This window comes from Ammodytes marinus (assembly GCF_949987685.1).
Source record: "Ammodytes marinus genome assembly, chromosome: 10".
Lineage (NCBI taxonomy): Eukaryota > Metazoa > Chordata > Actinopteri > Uranoscopiformes > Ammodytidae > Ammodytes > Ammodytes marinus.
Window position 1 is genome coordinate 17,660,229 of NC_137214.1, and position 21,852 is coordinate 17,682,080.

Below are 21,852 nucleotides of genomic sequence, written 5' to 3' on the forward strand. Positions count from 1 at the left end.
AAAGAAATGGGGTTTGAATGTTTGACTTCATAAAACATGAATGTTAACATCAAATTCCTTCTTGTTTGCATATTTCAGCTATCTGGAGTTTTTCTTTGGGGGATTTTTAAAATCTTTGTTCATAATGTGGTTATAATTGGAGTGACAAGATTATATTGGAGTGAAACCTCAAGTTTGACAAATTGCATCATGGGTCATCAAAGATAAGACTGGTTCCAAACTGTGTTTGTTTTTTCCAGAACGCTGCACACTGAAAATGAAAATGCATCACTCATGGAGTGATGAGTCTGTTATAAATCAGGGCAGATCATATTTCGAGCAAGAATCATCTGCAATGATTTTCAGATTCCTCACAGCAATAGATTTTGCAGCTAAACGTGTGGTATAATTAGAAGAGTTCCTCCCCGTAGTGCTGTCTTTTGGATATCACTGTACCAGCTGATTTCAATGTCATGCCCATGGAGTAATATCCCCACAATGCAGGTATAGTGTTGCATAGTAAGGACTCACCTCTGGAATTATAACTCTGAGCCTCAGACAAGTACAATTCACCTGGCTTGTTGCTCTCCCTGAGCAGAACTTGATGGCTATAACTCTATATAGCACTTGACTCCATTGTTTATTTCTCTGCTTTAATTGAAAAGTGCTGTATAATATTTGCATTCCCGTTCATACATTTTGGTCAAATAATATTTGTGTCATTATGAAATTTGATTGTACAGTAATTTTAAAATCAGGAACTTAAAATTCGATGTCAATTAGTCATTTAGTAACAAACCCTGTTAGGCTATAATTCACAGCTGAAGCAATTAGTCAATAAGTCAATTCACAACACTTTTGACAATCAATTACCTATACCCATAAATGTTAGAGCAAGCAAAAACAAATGAATTTTGAGGATTTCCTACTTTTCTGTATTTTAATACATGTTACATTTTCTCTCTTTATAGTATGGGATATTTTACTATTCTGTGCTTCATCGACTAAATGATATATATATTATTTAAGGTAATCATAGTTACAGATATTTATTTATTCTATAAAAAATAAAACGGGAGACCAAATAGGGAGTTGTGTGAGCCCAAACTGCAAGTATATCAGTTTAATGACTGAACAATGATTTTTAATGTGTCAAGGAAAACACTTACATCATGACAACATATGCCAAAAACAGACCATCTGCTGTACATCACCAAAAAGGAACATGGGTCAAACACTGAAAATAACCACTAAGCATATCAGGCGTATACAGTTTGATAAAAAAGCTGTCATACATTACGGCCAACATTTGAAGCTGGGTTTTAGGCCATTCAGTTGCTTTTAATTATTTGTAGCCAAGTTAGCAGTGTGGCTCTATATGGCTGGTTATGTTCATCTGTCCACAGTTTTGATGGCAGCCCAAATTTGATACAGGCATTCATGTTCCCCTTAGGATGAATTCAAATAACCGGTGACACCTAAAATGTTGATAAAATGTCGTCCTCCAATTGTAATTGGTTTACTTATACTTATATATATGATTGGAAACAATCAGCTTTAGCTGCACTTTATATTTAATGTTAATCAGTAAATGCTTAATAGGAGGGTAAACATGGTAAATATGATAACTGCTAAACATGAGAATGTTGACACTGTCATTGTGCATGTTAACATGTTGTCCTTAGCATTTAGTATCATACCCTTATACAGTCTCACAGAGCAGCTAGATTGCTGTACACTGATCCTACCCCTGCAGAAGAGCACAAACAGACTCATGATAATCGACAACATTATATCTTCACCGGATTGACCTCCACACCACCTTCACAATGAGGGCAATCAAACCTGCAGTTTTTGTAGTAGCCTATTTGACATCAAATATTGAGAATGGTGTTGTAACACCATGATAACTTTTTTTCCTCTTCCATAAACAAGGCGTACTTATGGCTCATTATATCTCCTCCACAATTACAAGTTACTATAAACATACTTTATTTAAACGGCAATACTTCAGAATATTGACTTTCGCAACAAATGGAGAGGACATCTCATAAAAGTACTGCTGTATATTTAATTAAAACGGGCAAAGTGGATGCAGTAACAAGCAAAAACCCTTTTCCCACTTTCATTGTCCTTTTTGAATCGATGTAATGCATGTACATTTTAAAATGTATGTATTTATTTTTTATATTAGTTTTTCCGTTAATTCACTTGTAGTGTTTTTTTCCTCTTCCCATCTGACACAGTCATAATCCTTTAACAACGCTGAAAAGGAGATTACATCATCCTCTGTCACATTTTGGGGACTGTTGTGAGTACCGTCTCATAAACATTAACGGTAAAATGTAAACAGTGAATCAGTGGAAAGTTATTAGTGATTGTCAGCAGAAAGCAGCCATTTAAAGTCATAACTTTTCTGCCCAAGTATAACAGTTTTTTCCATCTATTAACGTTTTTTTAAATTACATTGGATTCTGGTTAATTTCTTGCCTGAGGTAACTACTCCATTGGGCCTGTTATGTTTTGAGACCAGTCTAAAACAAACAGCATCATGCTACTTGTGGCAAATTGATTTCAGGATTGTTAGTCTAGACATATGGCACTTAATTAATATGCTGAGAGGCCATAATGGGTTAAAAGGTGTTTCTATTGGACTTATAGGTATGTATTTGAGGTCCAGAAAAGCAAAATATAAGTACAGTTTGTTTCCAAGTGAAGTAGCTAGTGAGGCATAATTTCTGGATAGCCATTCTCAATTCATTTTTCTCTAAATCAAATAATTATTAATTACTTACACAACACTTCAATTTCTATTCTTGATTTTGGCTCTATCTATCTATTCTCTTGGCTCCACTTTGAATTGCCTTGCTGAGATGCGCTTTTTAAATAAACATGCCTCGCCTTAAAAAAATCGTTCCAGTTTACTCATAAAAGTCAAGAGAGTTTTAGTTTTGGCTCAACATGTATTCACAGATGCTTCTGTCTTCCCCACATACTGAACTGAGCTTGTTCACTTCAAGAGCACAGAGCAAAGCATTTATCATAAAAAAAAGGTTGAATGATGCTAATGTGTAAACATAATGATCTGAGAACTTTTATTTAGAGCACCTCTGGTCATGCTCAGAATTCACTGGTTCATTTGCCAGAAAAGAAAACACTGAATCATTCATAACTGTCTAATCTCAAACAGGCTCCAGTCCGTACTGGTGCTGGCGACACTCCATATGTCAAACCATTAGCTTCCCCCTCTGGCACAAAGACTCAGAGCCCCGTACAACATTGTTCACATATATACAATGAGAAATAAAAAGGGTATTACGCTCACAAACACATACTACAGCAGCTACAGATTGAGAGTAACTGCTTTTTCGGTCCAAGAACTTTGTCTTTGCTGAGAAAGACAAGTTCTTGTGTAAGTTTTTTTTTCTATGAACAGCTTTAGCAATAACAAATGAAGTGGTGCGAGAGAGTTTAACAAAGGGCTTCATGGAGAAGACTATATAGTCATGTCATTATCAGTACTCTGGTTTGCCACGTATCTTCTTGATCCATCTAGGAATCCGGCCTCTGTCCGAGATGTTGGAGCAAAACCTAGCTTTATTGTCTCTCTGTCCCTTCGCTATTCCAGTATGGATCCGAATAATTGTCCTCTTTCAGCCACTGGAGGAAAGTGGTAATAAAGCCCCATAAAGCCCCATGCGAGGGTATGCTGCTTTTCAATCAACTGTGTCTAGTACAGAGCAGGACACAAATGTATTCACTGGTGTACTCCGACCATTTTCCCATACAACATCTTCAAATAAGCGCTTCTGTTGATAATACAATCCTTCACATGTACTGACATATTTCATGTATTCGATTCAAACATATCTGCTGTATATATATTTTTTTATAATAACCCTTGAGATGGATACAGTTTGATAGCTGATAGCTAGGTTAGTCCCCAAAAGCGGTATACTCGGACTTCATTTTGGCTTGACTTGATCGCAATGAACGACAATGGATGAATGTACAGACTGGCTTCTGTCTGCAGTGGTCTCACGCACTGTAAGAGATAACACTGGCAGTTCGGACCGGACCACGTTGACACAAAAATAGAAAAGAAACTGAATCGCTGTACATATTTAGAGGGAGGAGTAATGCCACATGGTCCATTTTCCTCTGAACTGCACTGATCCTCCCATCTGCTTGGTACTAGTGGAGGGTTCTCTGCACATGTCCCGTCGTCTTTAGTGTCTATTGATGAGCAGATACTGGAGCAGCAACAGAAGGCTGAAGGCAGCTTGAAGCATTAGGCCGGGAGATGATGCAGAGTTTGGGAGGCTGTTGGATGGCAGGGTGGACGGGTCCACTAGCAATTCATTCCCCAGGGCCTAAGGAGGAGACAGACAGATACGTAAATGGCTTTTTTTGGATAGCTGATGAGCTTATGTTGCTTTAGTGTTATACAAACAACCTGTTGAGTTTCAGCTGGTCATCAGTACTCATCATGTAAAAGCAGGCCAGTGATAATCGGTCTCAAGATTCACTTTAGAAATGATGGTCAGGATTTGAAAAACAAGGATGTGGTAAAGGCAAGTAGGCTAGGTTAGGGTTAAGGTGTATGCAATATGAAGGATGCAGTGAACAGTAACAAGACCCCCAGACTACACAATATTTTTGTCTTTGAGATGGTCACTGTGTTGGCTTAGATTTATACAATGATAAATCATTGTCATCTCTATGGTGAGAAACATTGCTAACTGCACACTGGACCACATTGCTTTCTGTTTTTCACAGCTTGCAAGATGCGCATAGATGATATTTGAAGTGCCATGCATGGGCCAAATACACTGCTATAATGAATATTTATGTATGTAATTAAGTTTTTTGGAAGAAGAAATTTAAACCTTAGACCATTTTTCGTCACTTGATAGTTAGGTGGGCTTAGTCTTTTTTTTCTCAACAGTCCAAATGAAGGGGGTGTCTGAGCATAGGGTAATGTTGTACCCACAGGTGTAAGTAATTTGGAAGGCAAACAACATTACAATTTTGAGTGGTGTCCTGGTTCGATAGTCATTTATTGAACCCCCAAAGCCCGAAAATAGGGTCAGTCTGTTACAGTCACTGGCTGATATACAGTGGGTAGTGTAGTCTTATCTCAGCATTACTTTATTACTGTGGTTGTTCCAAATGCTGCATATCATAGTTAGTCTTAAACAATCAGAAGCAGCATGATTGCAGTGACTCGGAGGGAAAAGTTGAAAAATGAAAGCTACTCTTGTGGAACTTTAACATGACAAAAGTTCATGTACTACAACTCCCCACATAGATTCATCCAGTAACAAAATACTACATACATTTTTACTGGGATTATCTTATCCTTTCAGAAAAAACATGTCCAGTAAATGCCATTAAAAAAAATATAGTTGTCATGTTAAAATTCCACACAAAGTGGCTTACATGTTTGATAGCTTCTACTAGCTGATTGCTCCTACTGTCAGAGATGGTTCAATAGAGGATGTACAGTACAACTGTGTGAATCTGCTGAACTCTGAATGAGCCAATACGACTGCACACCTGTGTTGGTATTATTGTATCCAGAATGTTCCTCACAGTTTCTATGGTTTCTTGTGGAGAAATGGTGCTCCTGCTTTCCCTGCTGCCATAGCCCTGGCTGGGTGCACTGGACTGGCTGAGAGTCGGCTGCTGGTCTGTTGCACTTCCAAACGTCTCGAGAGCATTTCCTGAAACGTGAGGCATAAGAGTAATAAACAAATCAGACTTACACAACGTTGCCTCGATATGCCTTCATCAAGCTCCACTTATGTCTTATTGAATAGGAAGCCTCCGGTTCTGACTAGTACATTTTGCACGAGAGCTTTTTGCTGGGCCAGAGCTAGTTTGGATTTGGTCAGCAGAGGCGTAAAAAAAAAAAAAGAAAACAGAAAATGCTCAGTATTCTCGTCAAGTATCCAAACTGCACCTGCCTCTCCACATCGACCTCATTAACTCAGACCATTTGCACTGGCCACACAACCGTGAGACCCCTCTCTGTATCTTTTCTAGGGCATGGGGGGCCGGAGGAAAGACTGCATAAAGATTTGCCTTGCCGCTTACACAGAGGAAAGACACTTATTGTGTGTTTAAGTTCAATGTACAGATACGATACTCGCAGAGGTCAATCGTTAGGCCAATCATGTTATTCTCACTCCAGAGCAAAGGTCATGAGAGGAATGAAAACAATTTGTTTGTGTGACAATTTGCAAACACAGCAGAACACAAGTCAATAGAAAGCCCAAAATGCCGGTGTGGCACCCCATTAAGAAATTATCTTATGTGCTCAACCTTTGCTCTATGTTATTGCTTCCATTATTCATGTAATATCATTTATTTACTACTGCTATTTCTACTGCTCCGAAATTGCTCAGCTCACCTTCTTAAACACATGTGACACTGTCATCCAGGCTAATATGCCAATATGTAGTCAGTGTGTGACATAAGTAACAGCATACTAAATACTAGTAAAGACAAATTAATGTTTTCCCAAATGCCCATGCATTGTAAGGGTAAGGAGAAATGAGTGTGTACAAAAAAACACATCAGGTGTTTGAAGAAGATTTAATTTATAAAAAGATGTAAAAAAAAATGACATGGCCAGCTTTCTCATAATAAACCCAGAAGTGGCTGTCTGAACAGCCAGGCAATATTACCAAGAAAACATCATGAAGAGGCTGATTAATAACTAGAGAAGATGAAGTGAGCAGGTAAATGAAGAAAAGGAAAACAAGATAGACACTAACAGAGAGAAAGAATCTATACTGTTAATTCTTCAAAAAGCCCTGGATTTAAATAGATGCCGGGGAACATCTGTCTCACACACTCCCAGCCGCCATGTTCTGCCACTTGGCATAAGTTATTTACTTTGCTTTCCATGTCAAGTCTGTTCGAATGTCCCCTGTTGCAGGTCAACAGTGCAAATGACTCAAAATAGTGAACACTGTTTGTACTCTACTATGGCTGTATCAACTGTGGATACACTGTGGATTTAAGAAATCATAGAAATCTAAACAAACACATGAGGTGTGTGTGGAACAGTATGTGTTCCAGCTCTGCAGTGATCAAGTTTTATTTTTTGTCTCTCTTTGCCCTGAAACCCCAAAGCCCTGGCTTGCCAAACTTGTCCTAGTTTTATACTTTTTTTTTCCAGTGACTGACTCATGACCTGAAGCAGACATCATTGTATAAAAGAAGATCCATCCAGTACCTTTGTACAAACACAACCCCTGCCCTAAAAACTAAGTCAGCACATTCCAGTACATTGTGGGTAGAGAGACAGGCACTCACGGAGACAAATGTTTTGGGTGAAGTACCCCAGGAAGCTATGGCAGTCTTCTCTGCGGCTCCCGCTGGCAGAGCAGGAGCACCACGGAGCCACGCTGGACGTAGAGTTGTCCACATAGTTGGGAGTGATGGTACTTCCTGCAGAGAGAACACACCAGGACTCAATCACTATTAAATATTCATTCTCCACCGGGTTGTTACACTGCATTCATAGCGCGTTATTATCTGAAATATTAATGGACGCTGCATTTTTTCCTCTATGCTGACCTGAAACACTGTGCTAATAATATATTTATATTATATTAGCAAGTTATATTGCACACACACACACACATATATATATATATATATATATATATATATATATATATATATATATATATATATATATATATATATATATACGGTATATATACGGCATACATACGGTATATATATGATATATATATATATATATATATTTACGGTATATATACGGTATATACAGTTTATATATATGCAGCTCTTGGAGACCACTCCAAATATTCAGTGTCTCTTAGGCATATGTTTGAGGAAATTAACATTTTGGTTTTATAATATAAACTACTGACAACATTTCTACCAAATTCACAATACAAATATTTTCATTTAGAACATTTTCAATAAATAATGTAGAGATGAAGATTGAAGAAAAATCCAGACCGGTCTCTTGATTTTTTCTGGGGCTGTATATATTAGGCCTATATAATATAACATGGTATATAACATGGTTAGAATGACCAAGCACAAACTTGTCTGATATATTCGAGAGATACATACTCTTAATTTTCTCCGTATTAGGTCACGGAAGTCTCTGGCATTGAGTTTATTTTGTATGTTTTCTTTTCTTCAGTGTAGCCAAGGTAGGATCTCAAGTGCTTTAATAAATATAAGACAGGCATGAAAATGCCAAGTGTGTGTTTGTGCTGAGGGGCACCATTTGGGGTTCTTGAAATGCATTAGGTCCTCTCTCCAGTGTGTGGGGGGGAAAAGTGGCAGTTATTCTCTTTTACGGTATGTTGTAAAACAAAGGAAACATTGTGAAATTAGATATTTTTTTGTTTTGTTTTTGTTTCTTTAACCATCTTGAACTTTTATCTTTTGGTTTAGAATTAAGGGTAACATTGCATTCTCCCGTTCACTTTGAACCTGTTTTCTATTTATTAATATAACCTCTATAACTTTCACTCATTCTAACACAGCATTTGGCTTATTCCTTATTTTGTATGTTGTCTCTTTACCCCTCCATCTGTTAATTTCATTGCACTATTCCCTCTCCTCCATGTATTTTCTGTGTGTGTGTGACCTCTCAGGTGTGTACCTACCTAGGAGCCCTGTGTAGGCAAGGAGACAGGCTCCATGGTTCCCTTGCTGGCAGCCATTGGCAGACGATTCGGATGGTTCGCAATCGTACTGAAACTGGGCCAAACGAGACCTACAAAAAACATTTGTACTGGTGAGTAAGAATATGAGAAATCCCAGGATTTGTTTCATGCAAAAAGTTAACTGGTTCTTTCTTATACATTTTATCTACAATCCCTTGCTCACTTAATTAAGAGTTTGCCCCTCTGACATAAAGAAATATTGCTGGCTGTGGTGAAGACTAAAAGCATTGGACTGTAATGTGAAAGTGATAGAAAGAGTAATATATTTCATCCCCCAGACCTAGGATCATTAGCAAAGCCCTCTGAGTGTAATGGGGCTGTGAAAAGTAATGGGCATGACCAGAGATAGCAATGAGCGATAACTCTGATCCATCTGGCTCTTTATCTGTGCTAAATATTTAATGTGTTATTCCAACAGGCTCTCTAGGGTGTTCTAACCCATGGCGGAAGAAAGCTTTAGGGTAAAACAGTGGGCCATTGTGTTGATTAAATTGCTGTTTATTTGCTTTCAAAGAGCCATAATAATAACCAGCACGGGTCCAAACATGTATGGTGAGTAGGTCTAAAATCTCTATCCAAGGAATACTTGAATACATTTGGAATGATACAACATTGGCTTTGCTGATTTGGTATATACTGAGAAAGCAGGTGGACCATTAACAAGCAGAACTAGGGATTATCTTCATATTAGAGCAATATGTTATTGTATCCATATGAGACCCTGGCTAAAATATAAAAAAATACTTTAATATCTGTTATATAAAGAGACAAGAAAAGAGGCTTATTAGATGCATCCATTTTGCTGCATGCGTTCTAACCTGCACACATAGTCAGCATTGCAGATCCTCATCTGTGTAATGCAGCTGGGTTTCTCTGCGCTTTCATAAGAGCAACTGGGAACAATGGTCTGCCTCCGACGCTCTGCGCACGCTGTGTCCGTGCAGGGGCAGAAGAGCAGTTCATGTGTGTAGTCGGCGGGGACACGGTCGAAGAACCTGCGCAGAGCCTTATTGCATTTGGGCCGGTTGCACAGGCCCGACTTGGCAGTGGGTTTGATACAAGCCGAGACATATTCCGTGCGCAGCTTCTGGCACAGGTCGTCCACATTGCATGCCTTGGCTGCATCCAGGCAGCGGTTCACAGTTGTCATGCCAACATCAGAGTCTGTGAATTGAAGTGAGTTTAAAGACAAGTGTAAGGAAAAAGACATCTACTATTTATGTGAATAACTGTGTGCATACTGTAGGTGACCTCGGTTCATTCATTCAATGTGTTGTGATCTCATCTTGTTAAAGTGTTCTTAAAGGTTTAGATAGTTTGCTTGGAATTCAGCAACAAGGTGGATTTTTCTGTACATAAAAAATAGAACCCTTTTTAAATTGAGTCTGAACAATTACTTGAAATAAAAATGTCCTAAAACCTACTGGGTTTCTTTGCATAAGTTTACAGTTAGTTCAAGAACCAGCTCCATGCCTTTCAAACCTACGGTGTGCCACAGACTGCTTGTTCGTAGTCAGCGAAGGGCCATGGTACCACCAATTTGGATTTCGAGCTGAAGACAAGAGTCCTGAAAATGTTATGTGCTTGGCCGCAAAAATTACTATAAAAGTAGTCCTGCCCTATCATTTATTGTATCTGTGAATAGATTAAGCCGGGATTTATGAATGGTCATGTTTGGTGTGAAAGTGAACCCAGGCAACTTCTGAATGAACCTTTCGTTTGCGTATTGCCTGGACAATGAGCAGTCCAGCTGACCTCTTTGAACTGTTTCTTCAGGGATGAGTCATCACTTTTCGGCAGTGCGGAAATAGGTGTTCTGGTTGATAGGAGCCTTTGAATCTGTGTTGAAACTTTCCAATACAAGTCACTTTTTAAATTTTTGCTATATGTTTTCTTATACAACCATTACAAATGTAAAATTAAAACCTTGTGTTTTTGTTGCCTTTATTTTAACCTCAATGTTGTTTTACTTGCTTTATTGTAAGTTTTGATACATTGTTAACGTGGTGAGCATGTAAAAAGGCATAGGCCTACTGCATATTTGTTTTGTCATTTAATACAGGGTTTCTCATTTTTATATCTACGACATATACTGTTGGGTTTGTTTTAATCAAAATCTATGGGATTGCATAGTTAGATAAGCCTAAGGCTATAAGAAACAATGCCTATGTATTGACAATAGTGTAATATGTGTTTTCAACTAAGTATGGCAAATAAATAAGGTTTCCATCAACAACTTGAAAATAGATATATAATTTGGTAATGCTTGTCTAACTGTGTCTGAGGAACAGAGGGGAACTTTATATGCCTTGGGCGTGCTTCCAGGGATAATTCAGTTCACTCAGGTACTGGTGAGGGACCAAAACATCTTTAAAGGTTAAAATTGTATTAAATAAGGTGAAATTTAATGAAGGTGAGTGAACTTGCCAGCTGTTATAGAGGCCAAGCGGACATAGTCGTAATCCTTTTGCACTGTCTCATAGGGATAACTCTCCACCAGGTTGAGTCCTAAAAGAGTAATAGACATAAGACACGGGTAGAAACATTGGTTTGAATCTTTTGAACATCACAATTTAATATGAAACATAAGTTATTATCATGTTATCCTTTCCTCAACTGAGATAAGCCTTGGTTATGATTTGTAAACTTTTTAGAACTTTCAAGCTTTGCAGCAGTATAGACAGCCCTGTTATCCAGTGAGCACTGACCATGTATGATGGACTGGTGAAGGCTCCAGTAGATGCTCAGGCAGTTCTTCTCCTTCTTCATGCCCCGTTTACACTGGCAGCCGTGTAAGGGGCTTGACAATAGGGCCGACACTGCGTTGGCACACTGGCTCCTGGCACCGGGGCCCAGCTTGACGCTGCCATTGCCGGCCACACACTGACGCAGGGTCCTCAGACGTGGACTACAGGTCTCATCACTCGAGCATGAGTCTCCAGCCACCAAGCAGTCTCTGCCAGCCAGTATAACCTCCAACAGAGCTGTGAGCGAGAGAAAGAGAAAGAGAAAGATAAGGGGATTTTGAGATGGCACTTGAGTTGTTGCAAGATGAGACAGGGGTTTACGAATAAAAGAGAAGCAAGCTGCAAAGTCTGACACAAATGTCAGGAATAAGAAAGGAAAGAACATTTTGATGGGTGGGGGGCGGGGTATGAGAGTAAAATGGGAATTAGGCTAAATCAACTGACAGGCTCATGTTATTGTGGGAGTTGAGATTCTGTTGAAAGTATTTAATCATTAGAGCACTCCTCTCATACCAACCAATGCAATTTCAATGGATTTAATTGATGTATTTCATGGCTCTGTAACTACAAAACTGCACCATGCATCTTAACTTTAATGAAACTTCCAGACGGAATGTAAGATATTGTGTGTGTGTGTGTGTACGTGTGTGTGTGTGTGTACGTGTGTGTGTTGGTATTCAGGAACATTCGAGAAAGATTTACTGCATATTTTGTATGGCAGCATGTTGTGTTCCTAGCCCTGTAAACAGTCTAGCTCTATGCCAATGCTGGTCTTGTCTGGCATCGCTTTGGTCAAGTTTCCAGACATAAACAACCTCAAGTAACTACTAATATAACTCAACACAAAGTCGTTTATGATCCCCTGACTATTGCACAAAACCTCAATAAAGTTGATAATAATTTCACAATAACTACCTTTACCAGTGTACCTTTTACTGTGTAAAAAGGGCTTGAGGGGCAGAATTCAACCGAATTTAAGCGCAGGGAGGTCGCCGGGATGGTTGTTGGACTTAAAAACCCCAGGACTGTAACACTGCATCGTGAGTCCCACTTTGGTTAGAAATAGGCACCGAGAGCACTTGGAGCACTACTGTGAATATAGGGGCTAAGTTCAGTTAAATGTTGATAAGCACGTTGAATCTTGTGATCCCAGCCATTACAGAACTTTTTCTGTATTGAACCAGACAGTGATATTCCCCTAACCGTAACCACGTCTGTGTCAGCACCAAGCCCTAACCACAGAGACTTCTACCAGCATCCAATGCGGAAGTGACAAAAATGTCAGTTCACCGAGTGGCCACTTAGGGCAGGTTCCAAAACGGAGCAATTTCATATTGACTCCCATGTTAAATATGCCGTTTTCACAGCATTATTAAACCTATTTAAGGCCTGGTACAAAAAAACATTCCAGTCTGTATGTTTAGGTCATATCTCCATGACAACACTGAGGGGGGTGAATTTGTTTCTAGCAAGCTAGTTTACATTTTTTATATGTTGCAATTTAGTAAAAAGTAACATAAACATAATCTCTGGGTAACGGTATAATTTGCAATGATAAGGATTTTGACTTCAAAAACAGACTTTGTTACAACCAGCTGGGAAGCAGAACTTTACAGCCCAAAGAGTAACATGCAGCAAGAGAAAAACATAATTATTGGCATCAAGTTGTTGACAGGTGTAAACAATGTAGACAGTTAGCTGTCAAACATTTTCATTTGAGTTTTCTTTTTCTTTTTTTCTCATTATATATAGAACCGTGGCGGAGTTAATTGCTGAGAAGGTAGCAGTTTTAAAAGTGCTGACACTCTTAATTTCAGTCTTGTTCTGCTGCATTCTCTGAAGTTTTATTTTATCATACTGTTACTGAAAATGTACAATCGGTTCTGAGTTTTGAAATAAAATGTTTGGTTTGTAGCCATGCTCTCTAATATTATATGTGTGTTAATTGTTTTCTGACACTTTGTAGCTGTTTCTGCTAACGTTGTTGCAAATGTATGTTTTTAAAGGGGCACTGTGTAATATGAAAAGTTCTAGAAGGTTCTAGAATGCATCGCTCCCTGGGTAATCCCACCCCTTTTTAATAATAACAAAAGCTACAGTGGCCTTCAAGGACAAGAAATTCTAAACAATGCACCTGATGACATTCCAAAAACATGGATGCCTCCATAAGACCTGCCTGCTCAATGTACAAAATGTAATATTAATATTTGTAATTCTCCGCTCAGGAGGATAATTCAGATTATTGGCAGAGGTGATTTTACACCAATGAGGACATATTTATGAATGAGGATATTGATTTTAGCTAATAAAATACTTTACACAGTGCCCCTTTAAAATTATTGTATCCTTATTATGTGTGTTCTCAAGTTAATCTAAAAACATATTACTAAGCATGACCTGCCATAAGACAAGAGGATCCCATTATTCAAACCCTATAAATTCATACCACCTCTGCCTGCCTCTTACCTATCTGCTTGAATTTAAAAAAATCAATCTTATGCTGCATTCATCAATTCAACACAATTTAGGTTTTTCTTAGGGAGATTGGTCTTAGCCCCTGTGTTTGTCCCCAAAACGCAGACACACACACACACACACACACACACACACACACACACACACACACACACACGCATGCATGCATGCATTCACGCACCCACACAGTGAAAAGGATAGAAGGAAGTTATGAACCAATATACTTTCCATTTCCTCAAAGCTGTTCAATCACTGCGTTCAAAGATTGATCTTTACTCAAAGCCCACAGGTGAATTAAGCCTCTCCCTCACATCAGTAGCTATCCAATCTCTCATCCTCTATTCAGCACATGTCAGCTAAGTGCATCCAATACAGACATGTGGAGGCCATCAGATATACTAAGGTCCAACCAACGCCAACATATTGGAAGGCCAGATGGTCAGTTGCAAATTCAAGATCCCAAGCCTTTTCTCCTATGTGTGTCAGTTTGTGCTGCCTGGGCAGAAGCTGGAATAGACACCATACATCATGAATGCAAATGAGCCGCTTGATTTGACATTTCCAATAAGCCTGTCTCAATGTACCGGTGGGGTTAGCCAATTAACCATGTCAGTAATCAATGTGTTCTGAGGCTCAGTTAAGTCTTCAGTTTCCCTGCCACATAAATCACGGACAGATTGTCTGATCAGTTACCCTTGCGCACCCTTAATGGTCCACTTCAGGAGAGATAAAATGGAAAATGAAACTTAATGAAGTCAGCTGGAATGATCCTCTCAGTCCTATACACCTACAAAGAAGTGAGGCTGACGCTGTGGGGCTAAATGCTAATGTATAGTGCACTTAATGACTATTACTATTGTTCCAGTGCTCTTAGCATTTGTAAATGATCTTGATAGTTGGATTAAAGCTAGCGGCTTTAATTCCCCACTGATGGCTGCCTGCTTGACAACGATACAGTCCGTTTTTTTGCAAAAAAATTAAGTTTCTGTAGGTTCATCACTATTAGCAAGCCAACCCCTTTGACATTGTGTTCACATTTTCATTTGATATATTGTGTAATTGAAAAAAAGATAAATAAATAAATAAAAATGATTTAAATTGGTGGAAGAAAGGTTAGGGAGAAAGAACGTCATCAACTCACTCCTTCAGCTGTGTCTATTTGAAAAGATAGACACACCTCAGGTGCTTTGAAAGGATTTCTGAACCACCTGAGTCTCATATCACTAGCAGGCGGAAATGTGTTCCTATTGAGCCATTACAAAGTCTACAGGATCAAGCCTGTGTTTGAACATGTTCACTCCACTGGCAATGCATAATTAGTGGCGGACAATTTATTTCCTGCAACAGTTGTTGGATACTGTCGCAGTTATTTTGTTGGGGATAGCAGGTAACATGATCTCAACGCTGACCATAAACAATTCTCACTCCCAACTGAGTGAAACACAAGAAGACATGCAGACAAAGTGAGACAAAGTTGTAACTTTAAGGTCAAGTGGCAACCGTAAAGACCATCTCTAGAGGTTTAGATAAGTGGAAAGATGACACTTACAGTATCTGCACACATCTTTCCTTGTAATGTGAGAATATGTTAAAAAAATACTTGCGGATTGTTTTGTAGAGACGTATGTCCACACTGAAACATCAAAACAACCTGACAGGTATTTTAAAAAGCTTTTTTTAAAGCATAGCTTTGCAAACTACCAATTACTTCACACAGTAAGAATTTCAAAAACAGCAAAGCTACCATAGGGAGGCATATAGTTTCATTTTCAGCTACTTGTAAAAATGTGTTCAAACTTCTTTATAAAATTTTTAAGATTAATTATCAAATTGGCAATGTACATGTGGTGTCATGTACACTACAAGATAACTTATTTAGACTTCGCCAAATGGGCAAGCAAAGTCTATCTTAATTTCACTTACTTTAATATGTGTTGTTAGATTTTGGGTTTGATGCAGTAGAGTAAAGGGTTTGTTTTTACTTTCGGCTTGTCAGAGTAACTTCTCTTAATTTCCCCCACGCGGATAAATAATGTATCCATCTAACGTATTCTCTTTAGTATGGCCACTGGCATAGTGACTTTTCCTCACACTGAGATGACTGCCTTGGCTGAGTGAGTGCACTGACAAACGCATGCACATCACTACCAGTGGCTGCCCGAGAAATGCATTGCCTGCGCATGCCTCCCTGATGCCTTGTCCAGTGAGACCAGCTTGATCTCGCTAACTTCACGATGGTCTCTGTCCGGTTTATCAGTCTGGACTTTCTCCAATCTGCATGGGAATGTCAAAAAATTACCAGGCCAATCACGGCCTGCAATCGGATCTAACGTTCAGGCCCTTTTAGTGGAAGGCAGCAGCTTCTGATTGGTTCATCTAGTCATCAATCTAGCCTCGCAAGCCATATCTCACGAGCATATTCATTGAACCTTGTTGACGTCACGATTAAAGGAACCAATCAGGGCTGCCTTCCACAAACGGATGGGGCTATGCTCCTCCCAACGGATTTCGGAGAAAGTCCAGACTGATATACAGGAGCAAAACTATTGTGAAGCTTGCAAGATGAAGCTGGTCTCCATATGTTACCTGATGCGTTCACAGCGGTCAGGATAAAATAATCAGAGGAAAGGGCTCATCAATGGGGGTTCAATTACAGAGAACATTTTAAAATTAAGTCCATTCCTTTACTTTTATGGCCCTTGTAGTTTCAGAAGTTATAAATGACAAAAGAACACAATTTAACTTGATGACTGTGCACATATACATTTTGTTGAACTACCAGCAAGCTACTGTAAGGTATGTAGTACAGCACAGTACTCCGCAACACGACTGAGAACAGCCAAATCTTTTTTATTTCTCTTTTGGTAAACTAACGGACTGTTTCACTGTGTTTTAAAACCATCAAAGTCATTGTTTAACATTATCTACATATTTTATGAAACATATACTTTCCAGTTGTTCTGCTCAGAGATTTGAGTTTCACTAAGGATTAAGAGATTAATCAATTATCTATATCGCTGCATATTCATTTTCCGTCTCACAACTAATTATTTCAACCCTTACTCAGACATCAATCACTATGTAATGATGGCAAAGTCATCTCACAGAATTAGAATGAACACAGATTGTCAACACTTTTATTGTGTTATTGGTCTCTTTAAAATTTAAAATTAGTAATTCAAGAGAGGGCTAGTTGCTTCCTAATACTACTGGCAAACAGCCCCCATTTCAACAGACTTGTATATAATTTCCAAAACCTCTGTTTTCCTTCTCCTTACTAAAGTGTGGGGCAATTTTTTTTCATGGGTAAGTCGGCTGATAAAATGACAATCCAAAAAGATAGAGCCGTCACACCAATACACATGTATTTTGTTGAATGCTTAGTGTCTATGCTTAGTGTAAGTCATGATTAACCTGGTCCACAATAACAAACCATGGGTGCTACAAGGAACTTTTAAAATATTTAAAAAAATTCTATTGGTGTGACAGGTCAGTTTTTTTTACCTTACTTTAACTGCAGATTTAACCATGAAGAAGTCAATATACATTTCCATGCATGGATTCGGACATGATTTTACAATGATTCGTGTACCCTTAATAAAAAGTGTAACTTTTTTTTTAGATGGATCCATTTGGATTTTTGAAACACATTTGAGGCTTGATGAGTGTCGGCTAGGTGTGGACAGAAGGCCACAACAATGTGTACAGGATGTGAGGACTTTGTAATTCATCCTCATGCTAACATGATGCACAAGGTTAAATTGTGTTTGGTCGAAAGATGTTACTGTTGGAGGTTTCCACAGACTTATTGGGCTGTAAAGGTCACCCAGTTAAGGTACTTCTTTCGCCTTGATTTATGGAGTGACTGTATTCCAGTCATATCCAAACACAAGGCGTCATTTATTATGGAATGAGGAGATGCATCTTATTACTGAGGGAGGATGTTATGAAAGGCTTTATTTTGATATGCAGAACAGTTTCCAACAGTCTGACATAAAAAAAGTGCATTTAATTGATCTTACCAGTTGTGCTTAAAAACACAAGGCTGTGATTATTATTATGACTAAGACTGAACGATTGAATTTCTGTCTATGTGTTCCAATTTGCATGTCGGTGTAAAGGCGTGTCAAGTTCAGTCTCAGTGTTGTTCAACAAAAACTACTTTATCTTTACTTGGAAATGGTGACATTATGAGTGCATCGACTATTGGAACCTAATGGTTGCAATTAACTTATCAGCATATCGTATTTCACTTGCAGAGAAAGAGAGTGTGACACATCATGTTTGGCTATCAATCTCAAAGTGCTGGCTGTCTGCAGCACAGAGCAGGTCTCGTGCCAGCCAACCATATCTCGCTTATATAATAAAGTCAGAATGACTTATATAGGCCTACCGGCACTAACTTTATACACATCAATATTATTAATCACATGATGTGAGCAGATTCTTACTTTTAGATTACCTGCTCATGAACACCTATCTGCTCTAGAACACCTGTTTTATAAATGTTCGCTGAGCCCCTACCAAACTTTCTTTTCTGGCATGGCGCCTATACCATTAACAATAATGGTAGCAGATATAAATTTTAATCATTTTTGAAAAATGGATCCTTTTTTTACAGAGGTAGCTAAAAAACAGTTTCTTATTCCAAATGGGCAACCATTGTTTTTGCAGACTGGTATGTCATTGGCATATTCTAGCACTTTTAGCTAGCTAGGTAATTAAGCTAATGTTGTAGCAATATACTGTATTGGCTAGAAAAACACTGTCTCCAGTTGACTTTTTAATGTTTCAAAAAAAGGAAGAAAAAAATGTATATATGGTATAGAAAATAGTAAAAGGATATATTTAGGCCTATATATATATAGTACTTGATCCATTACTTGACTCATACTAAGACTAAAGCAGCCTGTCAAAGCCTTTCAAAAGGTCACTTTTTCTTGAGAAATCTATTTGCCAGATAGCTATAGGTTGAAGCTCAAAGATTTTTACAACATTTGCATGATGACCTATAGGCTATGATGTTTACACAGAGTTAAGAAAGATGAAGGTGAGGAAGGAGGCTAGCCTGCAGTTTATATGGCAGTGATCACAAGCTTGACAGCCCTCTACTTATGAATTAAGGCTTATGTCAGCGCAGATGATTTTAAAAGTTGAGCAGGTTTGAACTGAGTTTAATCATTCCTCTCATACACATCTTCGTTCAGAAATCAAAACTTAAAAAATAAATCTTAGGTCTCGAAATATGTTCACATAGTATAATCACACATCGCCAGAATGCACTGAACAGTTTAATGTGTGAATGATGCTCGTAGCGCAGCACGGTTGTAGATGCCAAACAACGCAACCGAACAAACAAGATGGCCTTTTGCCCAGCACTCACACAAATTAGACGGAACAGTAGCAGTGCTGCCTTAACAAAGTGATTAGGTGTTAACCTTCTGTCGGCTCTGATGTTGTGGCAAGGCCATAATACCTGCCAGCTGTGGCTGTCTCTCCAGAGTCATTACGTGAGGTGGGAGGGGCCGCACATTCCAGTACGATGATTGATAGACACTTTTACTGATGAGACTCATGACCAGCACTCCTCTGTGTTGCTCAGACTCCCAGCATGCCCCCAGTCCTTGAGTCCCGTCTGCTGTCTCTAAAGACGCCAGAAGCAGCAACAATGGCAGGAGCTCACACATGAATCTTACGATAGGGCTTTTCACCTCATTGCCTCCACTTGCTTCCATTGCCATAAAGAGGAAACATGGCATTTCCATAGAGTGCTTTTTTTCTCTTTGTTTTAGATTATCTGTTGCTGTGTTTTTTCACTTTTATGGGTCCAGATGCACAGGGCATTTGGTGAAGTGAAACAATTGTCTAGTTTGTTTAAGTAAATTAAATTATGTAAATGTGTCGCATGACATTTTATAAAGCCTCACTGCTTTGGACCTACAGTAAGGTTGATTGTGTGTCTCTCATTGGCCTCCATGATCTGCAGTATGTCTTCAGACACTAAGACCACTTAAAAGAAAATCCATGCGGGGAATTATCATTCGCCCAGAGACAACGTTTAGATGACAAAAAAGTGAAATGTGGGTCAGCATGACCAGATGTTACCCTGTTAAGGTAGGCTCCAGAGCAAAGGACTCTGTCAATCATGTGGGACCATATGGGGCTAGAACAGTGATCTGCAGCGGGCTCAGTTACATGACGTATTTGGGCTCCTTTGTGATTCACTGTTTTAAAAGCCTCGGATGAAAAGCCTCAAAGGGATCAGAGACACCAAAAGGCAGCATGGCCTGGAGATCAAAAGGGAACATAAGCCCTCAGTCAACACAGGCTAAAGTATAAAGTCACAAGTCTGACAGCAGCTACTGCTATACAACCAATTTCCTGTAAACTCTTCTTTAACTCGTGTTTCAGTGTGTGTCAAAAATCTGAGCTGTGTTTTTTTCAAACTGGTACTTGTAAGAAATGATTGCCAAGGATATGTGAAAGTCATTCCTGTGAAATATATAGCCAACTATTTGTCATCTTCAGAGCTGCCAGTCATGCTTACAACAGTGAAAAATTGAATTTACAGTCAGGTGCTGAGGTTTTGTGCCATGTCTTGAATAAATACCAGCTATATTACACACTGGATAGGATGACAGTAAAGCCTGAACATAACCTCCTTTCATAAGCTTGTCTGATGGGTGATTCATTTGATTGCATCCCTGTGTGGTTTTAGAAAAACCAGGAGAAATCTTTTATTATCCATGTGCATTTTAATTACATAATATTTTTTATGATAGTATTATTATATGTGCACGTTCTGTTTTATTGTCCTTGTTTGTAATGTAAAATGTAATGCATGTATTCAAATCCTCTACTGGACATTTGTTTGTGCTCTAACTTCTACAGCTTTATCCTCTATTCACTGTTTGTAGTCAACAGAAACAGAGTCTCGCCAAAACAGACAAAAACCCATTAGACATTTCTGTCACAAAAGAAATGCATGAAATGATTACAGTTTTCTTTTTTCGCCACTTCAATTTAACTTCCACTGGCAGTAAACCGTAACAATGTCCTAATTAATTTCAGCTCTGAAATTCAAAGTTATTCAGTCAAACAGACTGCTTGGATTATAGCTTGCAGGGTCAAAAATGAATGTATGTAAAGTACAATTGAATAATTGGCTTCAATAACCATGTCTGCTGTGTGTCTGTAAAGGTAACGGTAAACAATCTTACCATGTTCAGAGACAGACTAAAAAGCGGTGTAATTCTACAAGGAAAACATGATTTATGACAAGCTCTGTATAATAGCCATAACATTTGACACATACATGACAGGTTTCCAGATTCATTCCAGTTCCATGCAAGGTTTGCACTGTAATCAAAATGTCACCCCCACTTTACGTGACAGATTTGATACATTTGTATTTTTTGCTATTGCCGAACTAAAATACAAGCAGACAGGTTTAACACAGCATGCCACTTACTGTAGCACTTTATACTGTTCATGCAATGTCTTATATTAGTCACTTACAGTAAGCCTCAAAGGGGCCTCAAGCAAATTGGAAGTCATTTCTCATTCATACATATTGAAATAATTGACAAAGTTACGTTTATGGTGAGAACTACTACTTTCAGAAATCGACATATCTCCTCATAGATCTTATGTCAAAGAGTTTCTCTCCTGCTTTATTATAACCTATTTAGACCGATGTCGAACAGAGTAGCACGAAATTGGAGGAGTTATTTTAGCCCATTTATTTTCTCAATAGATCAGGAGATAGTTTGAGCACTTCAAGACTTACATTGGACATTAAACCCTAGTTGTGACATTAAACACTAGTTGTGTTTGAAAATATACAGTATATATTTTCATAAAATAAATAGTCTGTTAATACAATGGTAATGTGAGACAACTCACAATGTACATTTTTGCATAGT

At 38.5% G+C, this 21,852-nt stretch overlaps 1 protein-coding gene across 2 annotated transcripts in view; it reads right to left on the reverse strand.

Moving 5' to 3' along the window:
- Positions 1–1,021: 1,021 nt before the first annotated feature.
- The window catches only part of gfra4b (GDNF family receptor alpha 4b), a 37,699-nt gene continuing 16,868 nt past the window's right edge, over positions 1,022–21,852 (reverse strand). The window contains exons 2-8 of one of the 2 annotated variants that reach the window (XM_080035136.1): positions 11,414–11,689; positions 11,133–11,213; positions 9,524–9,869; positions 8,646–8,755; positions 7,306–7,440; positions 5,575–5,705; positions 1,022–4,352 (exon numbers count right to left, since the gene is read on the reverse strand). In XM_080035136.1, coding sequence (XP_079891262.1) covers positions 4,209–4,352; positions 5,575–5,705; positions 7,306–7,440; positions 8,646–8,755; positions 9,524–9,869; positions 11,133–11,213; positions 11,414–11,689 — 1,223 coding nt within the window. In that variant the 3' untranslated portion in view covers positions 1,022–4,208. Of the gene's footprint in view, positions 4,353–5,538; positions 5,706–7,305; positions 7,441–8,645; positions 8,756–9,523; positions 9,870–11,132; positions 11,214–11,413; positions 11,690–21,852 lie in introns of both variants that reach the window. The other variant, XM_080035135.1, reaches the window with a different exon arrangement.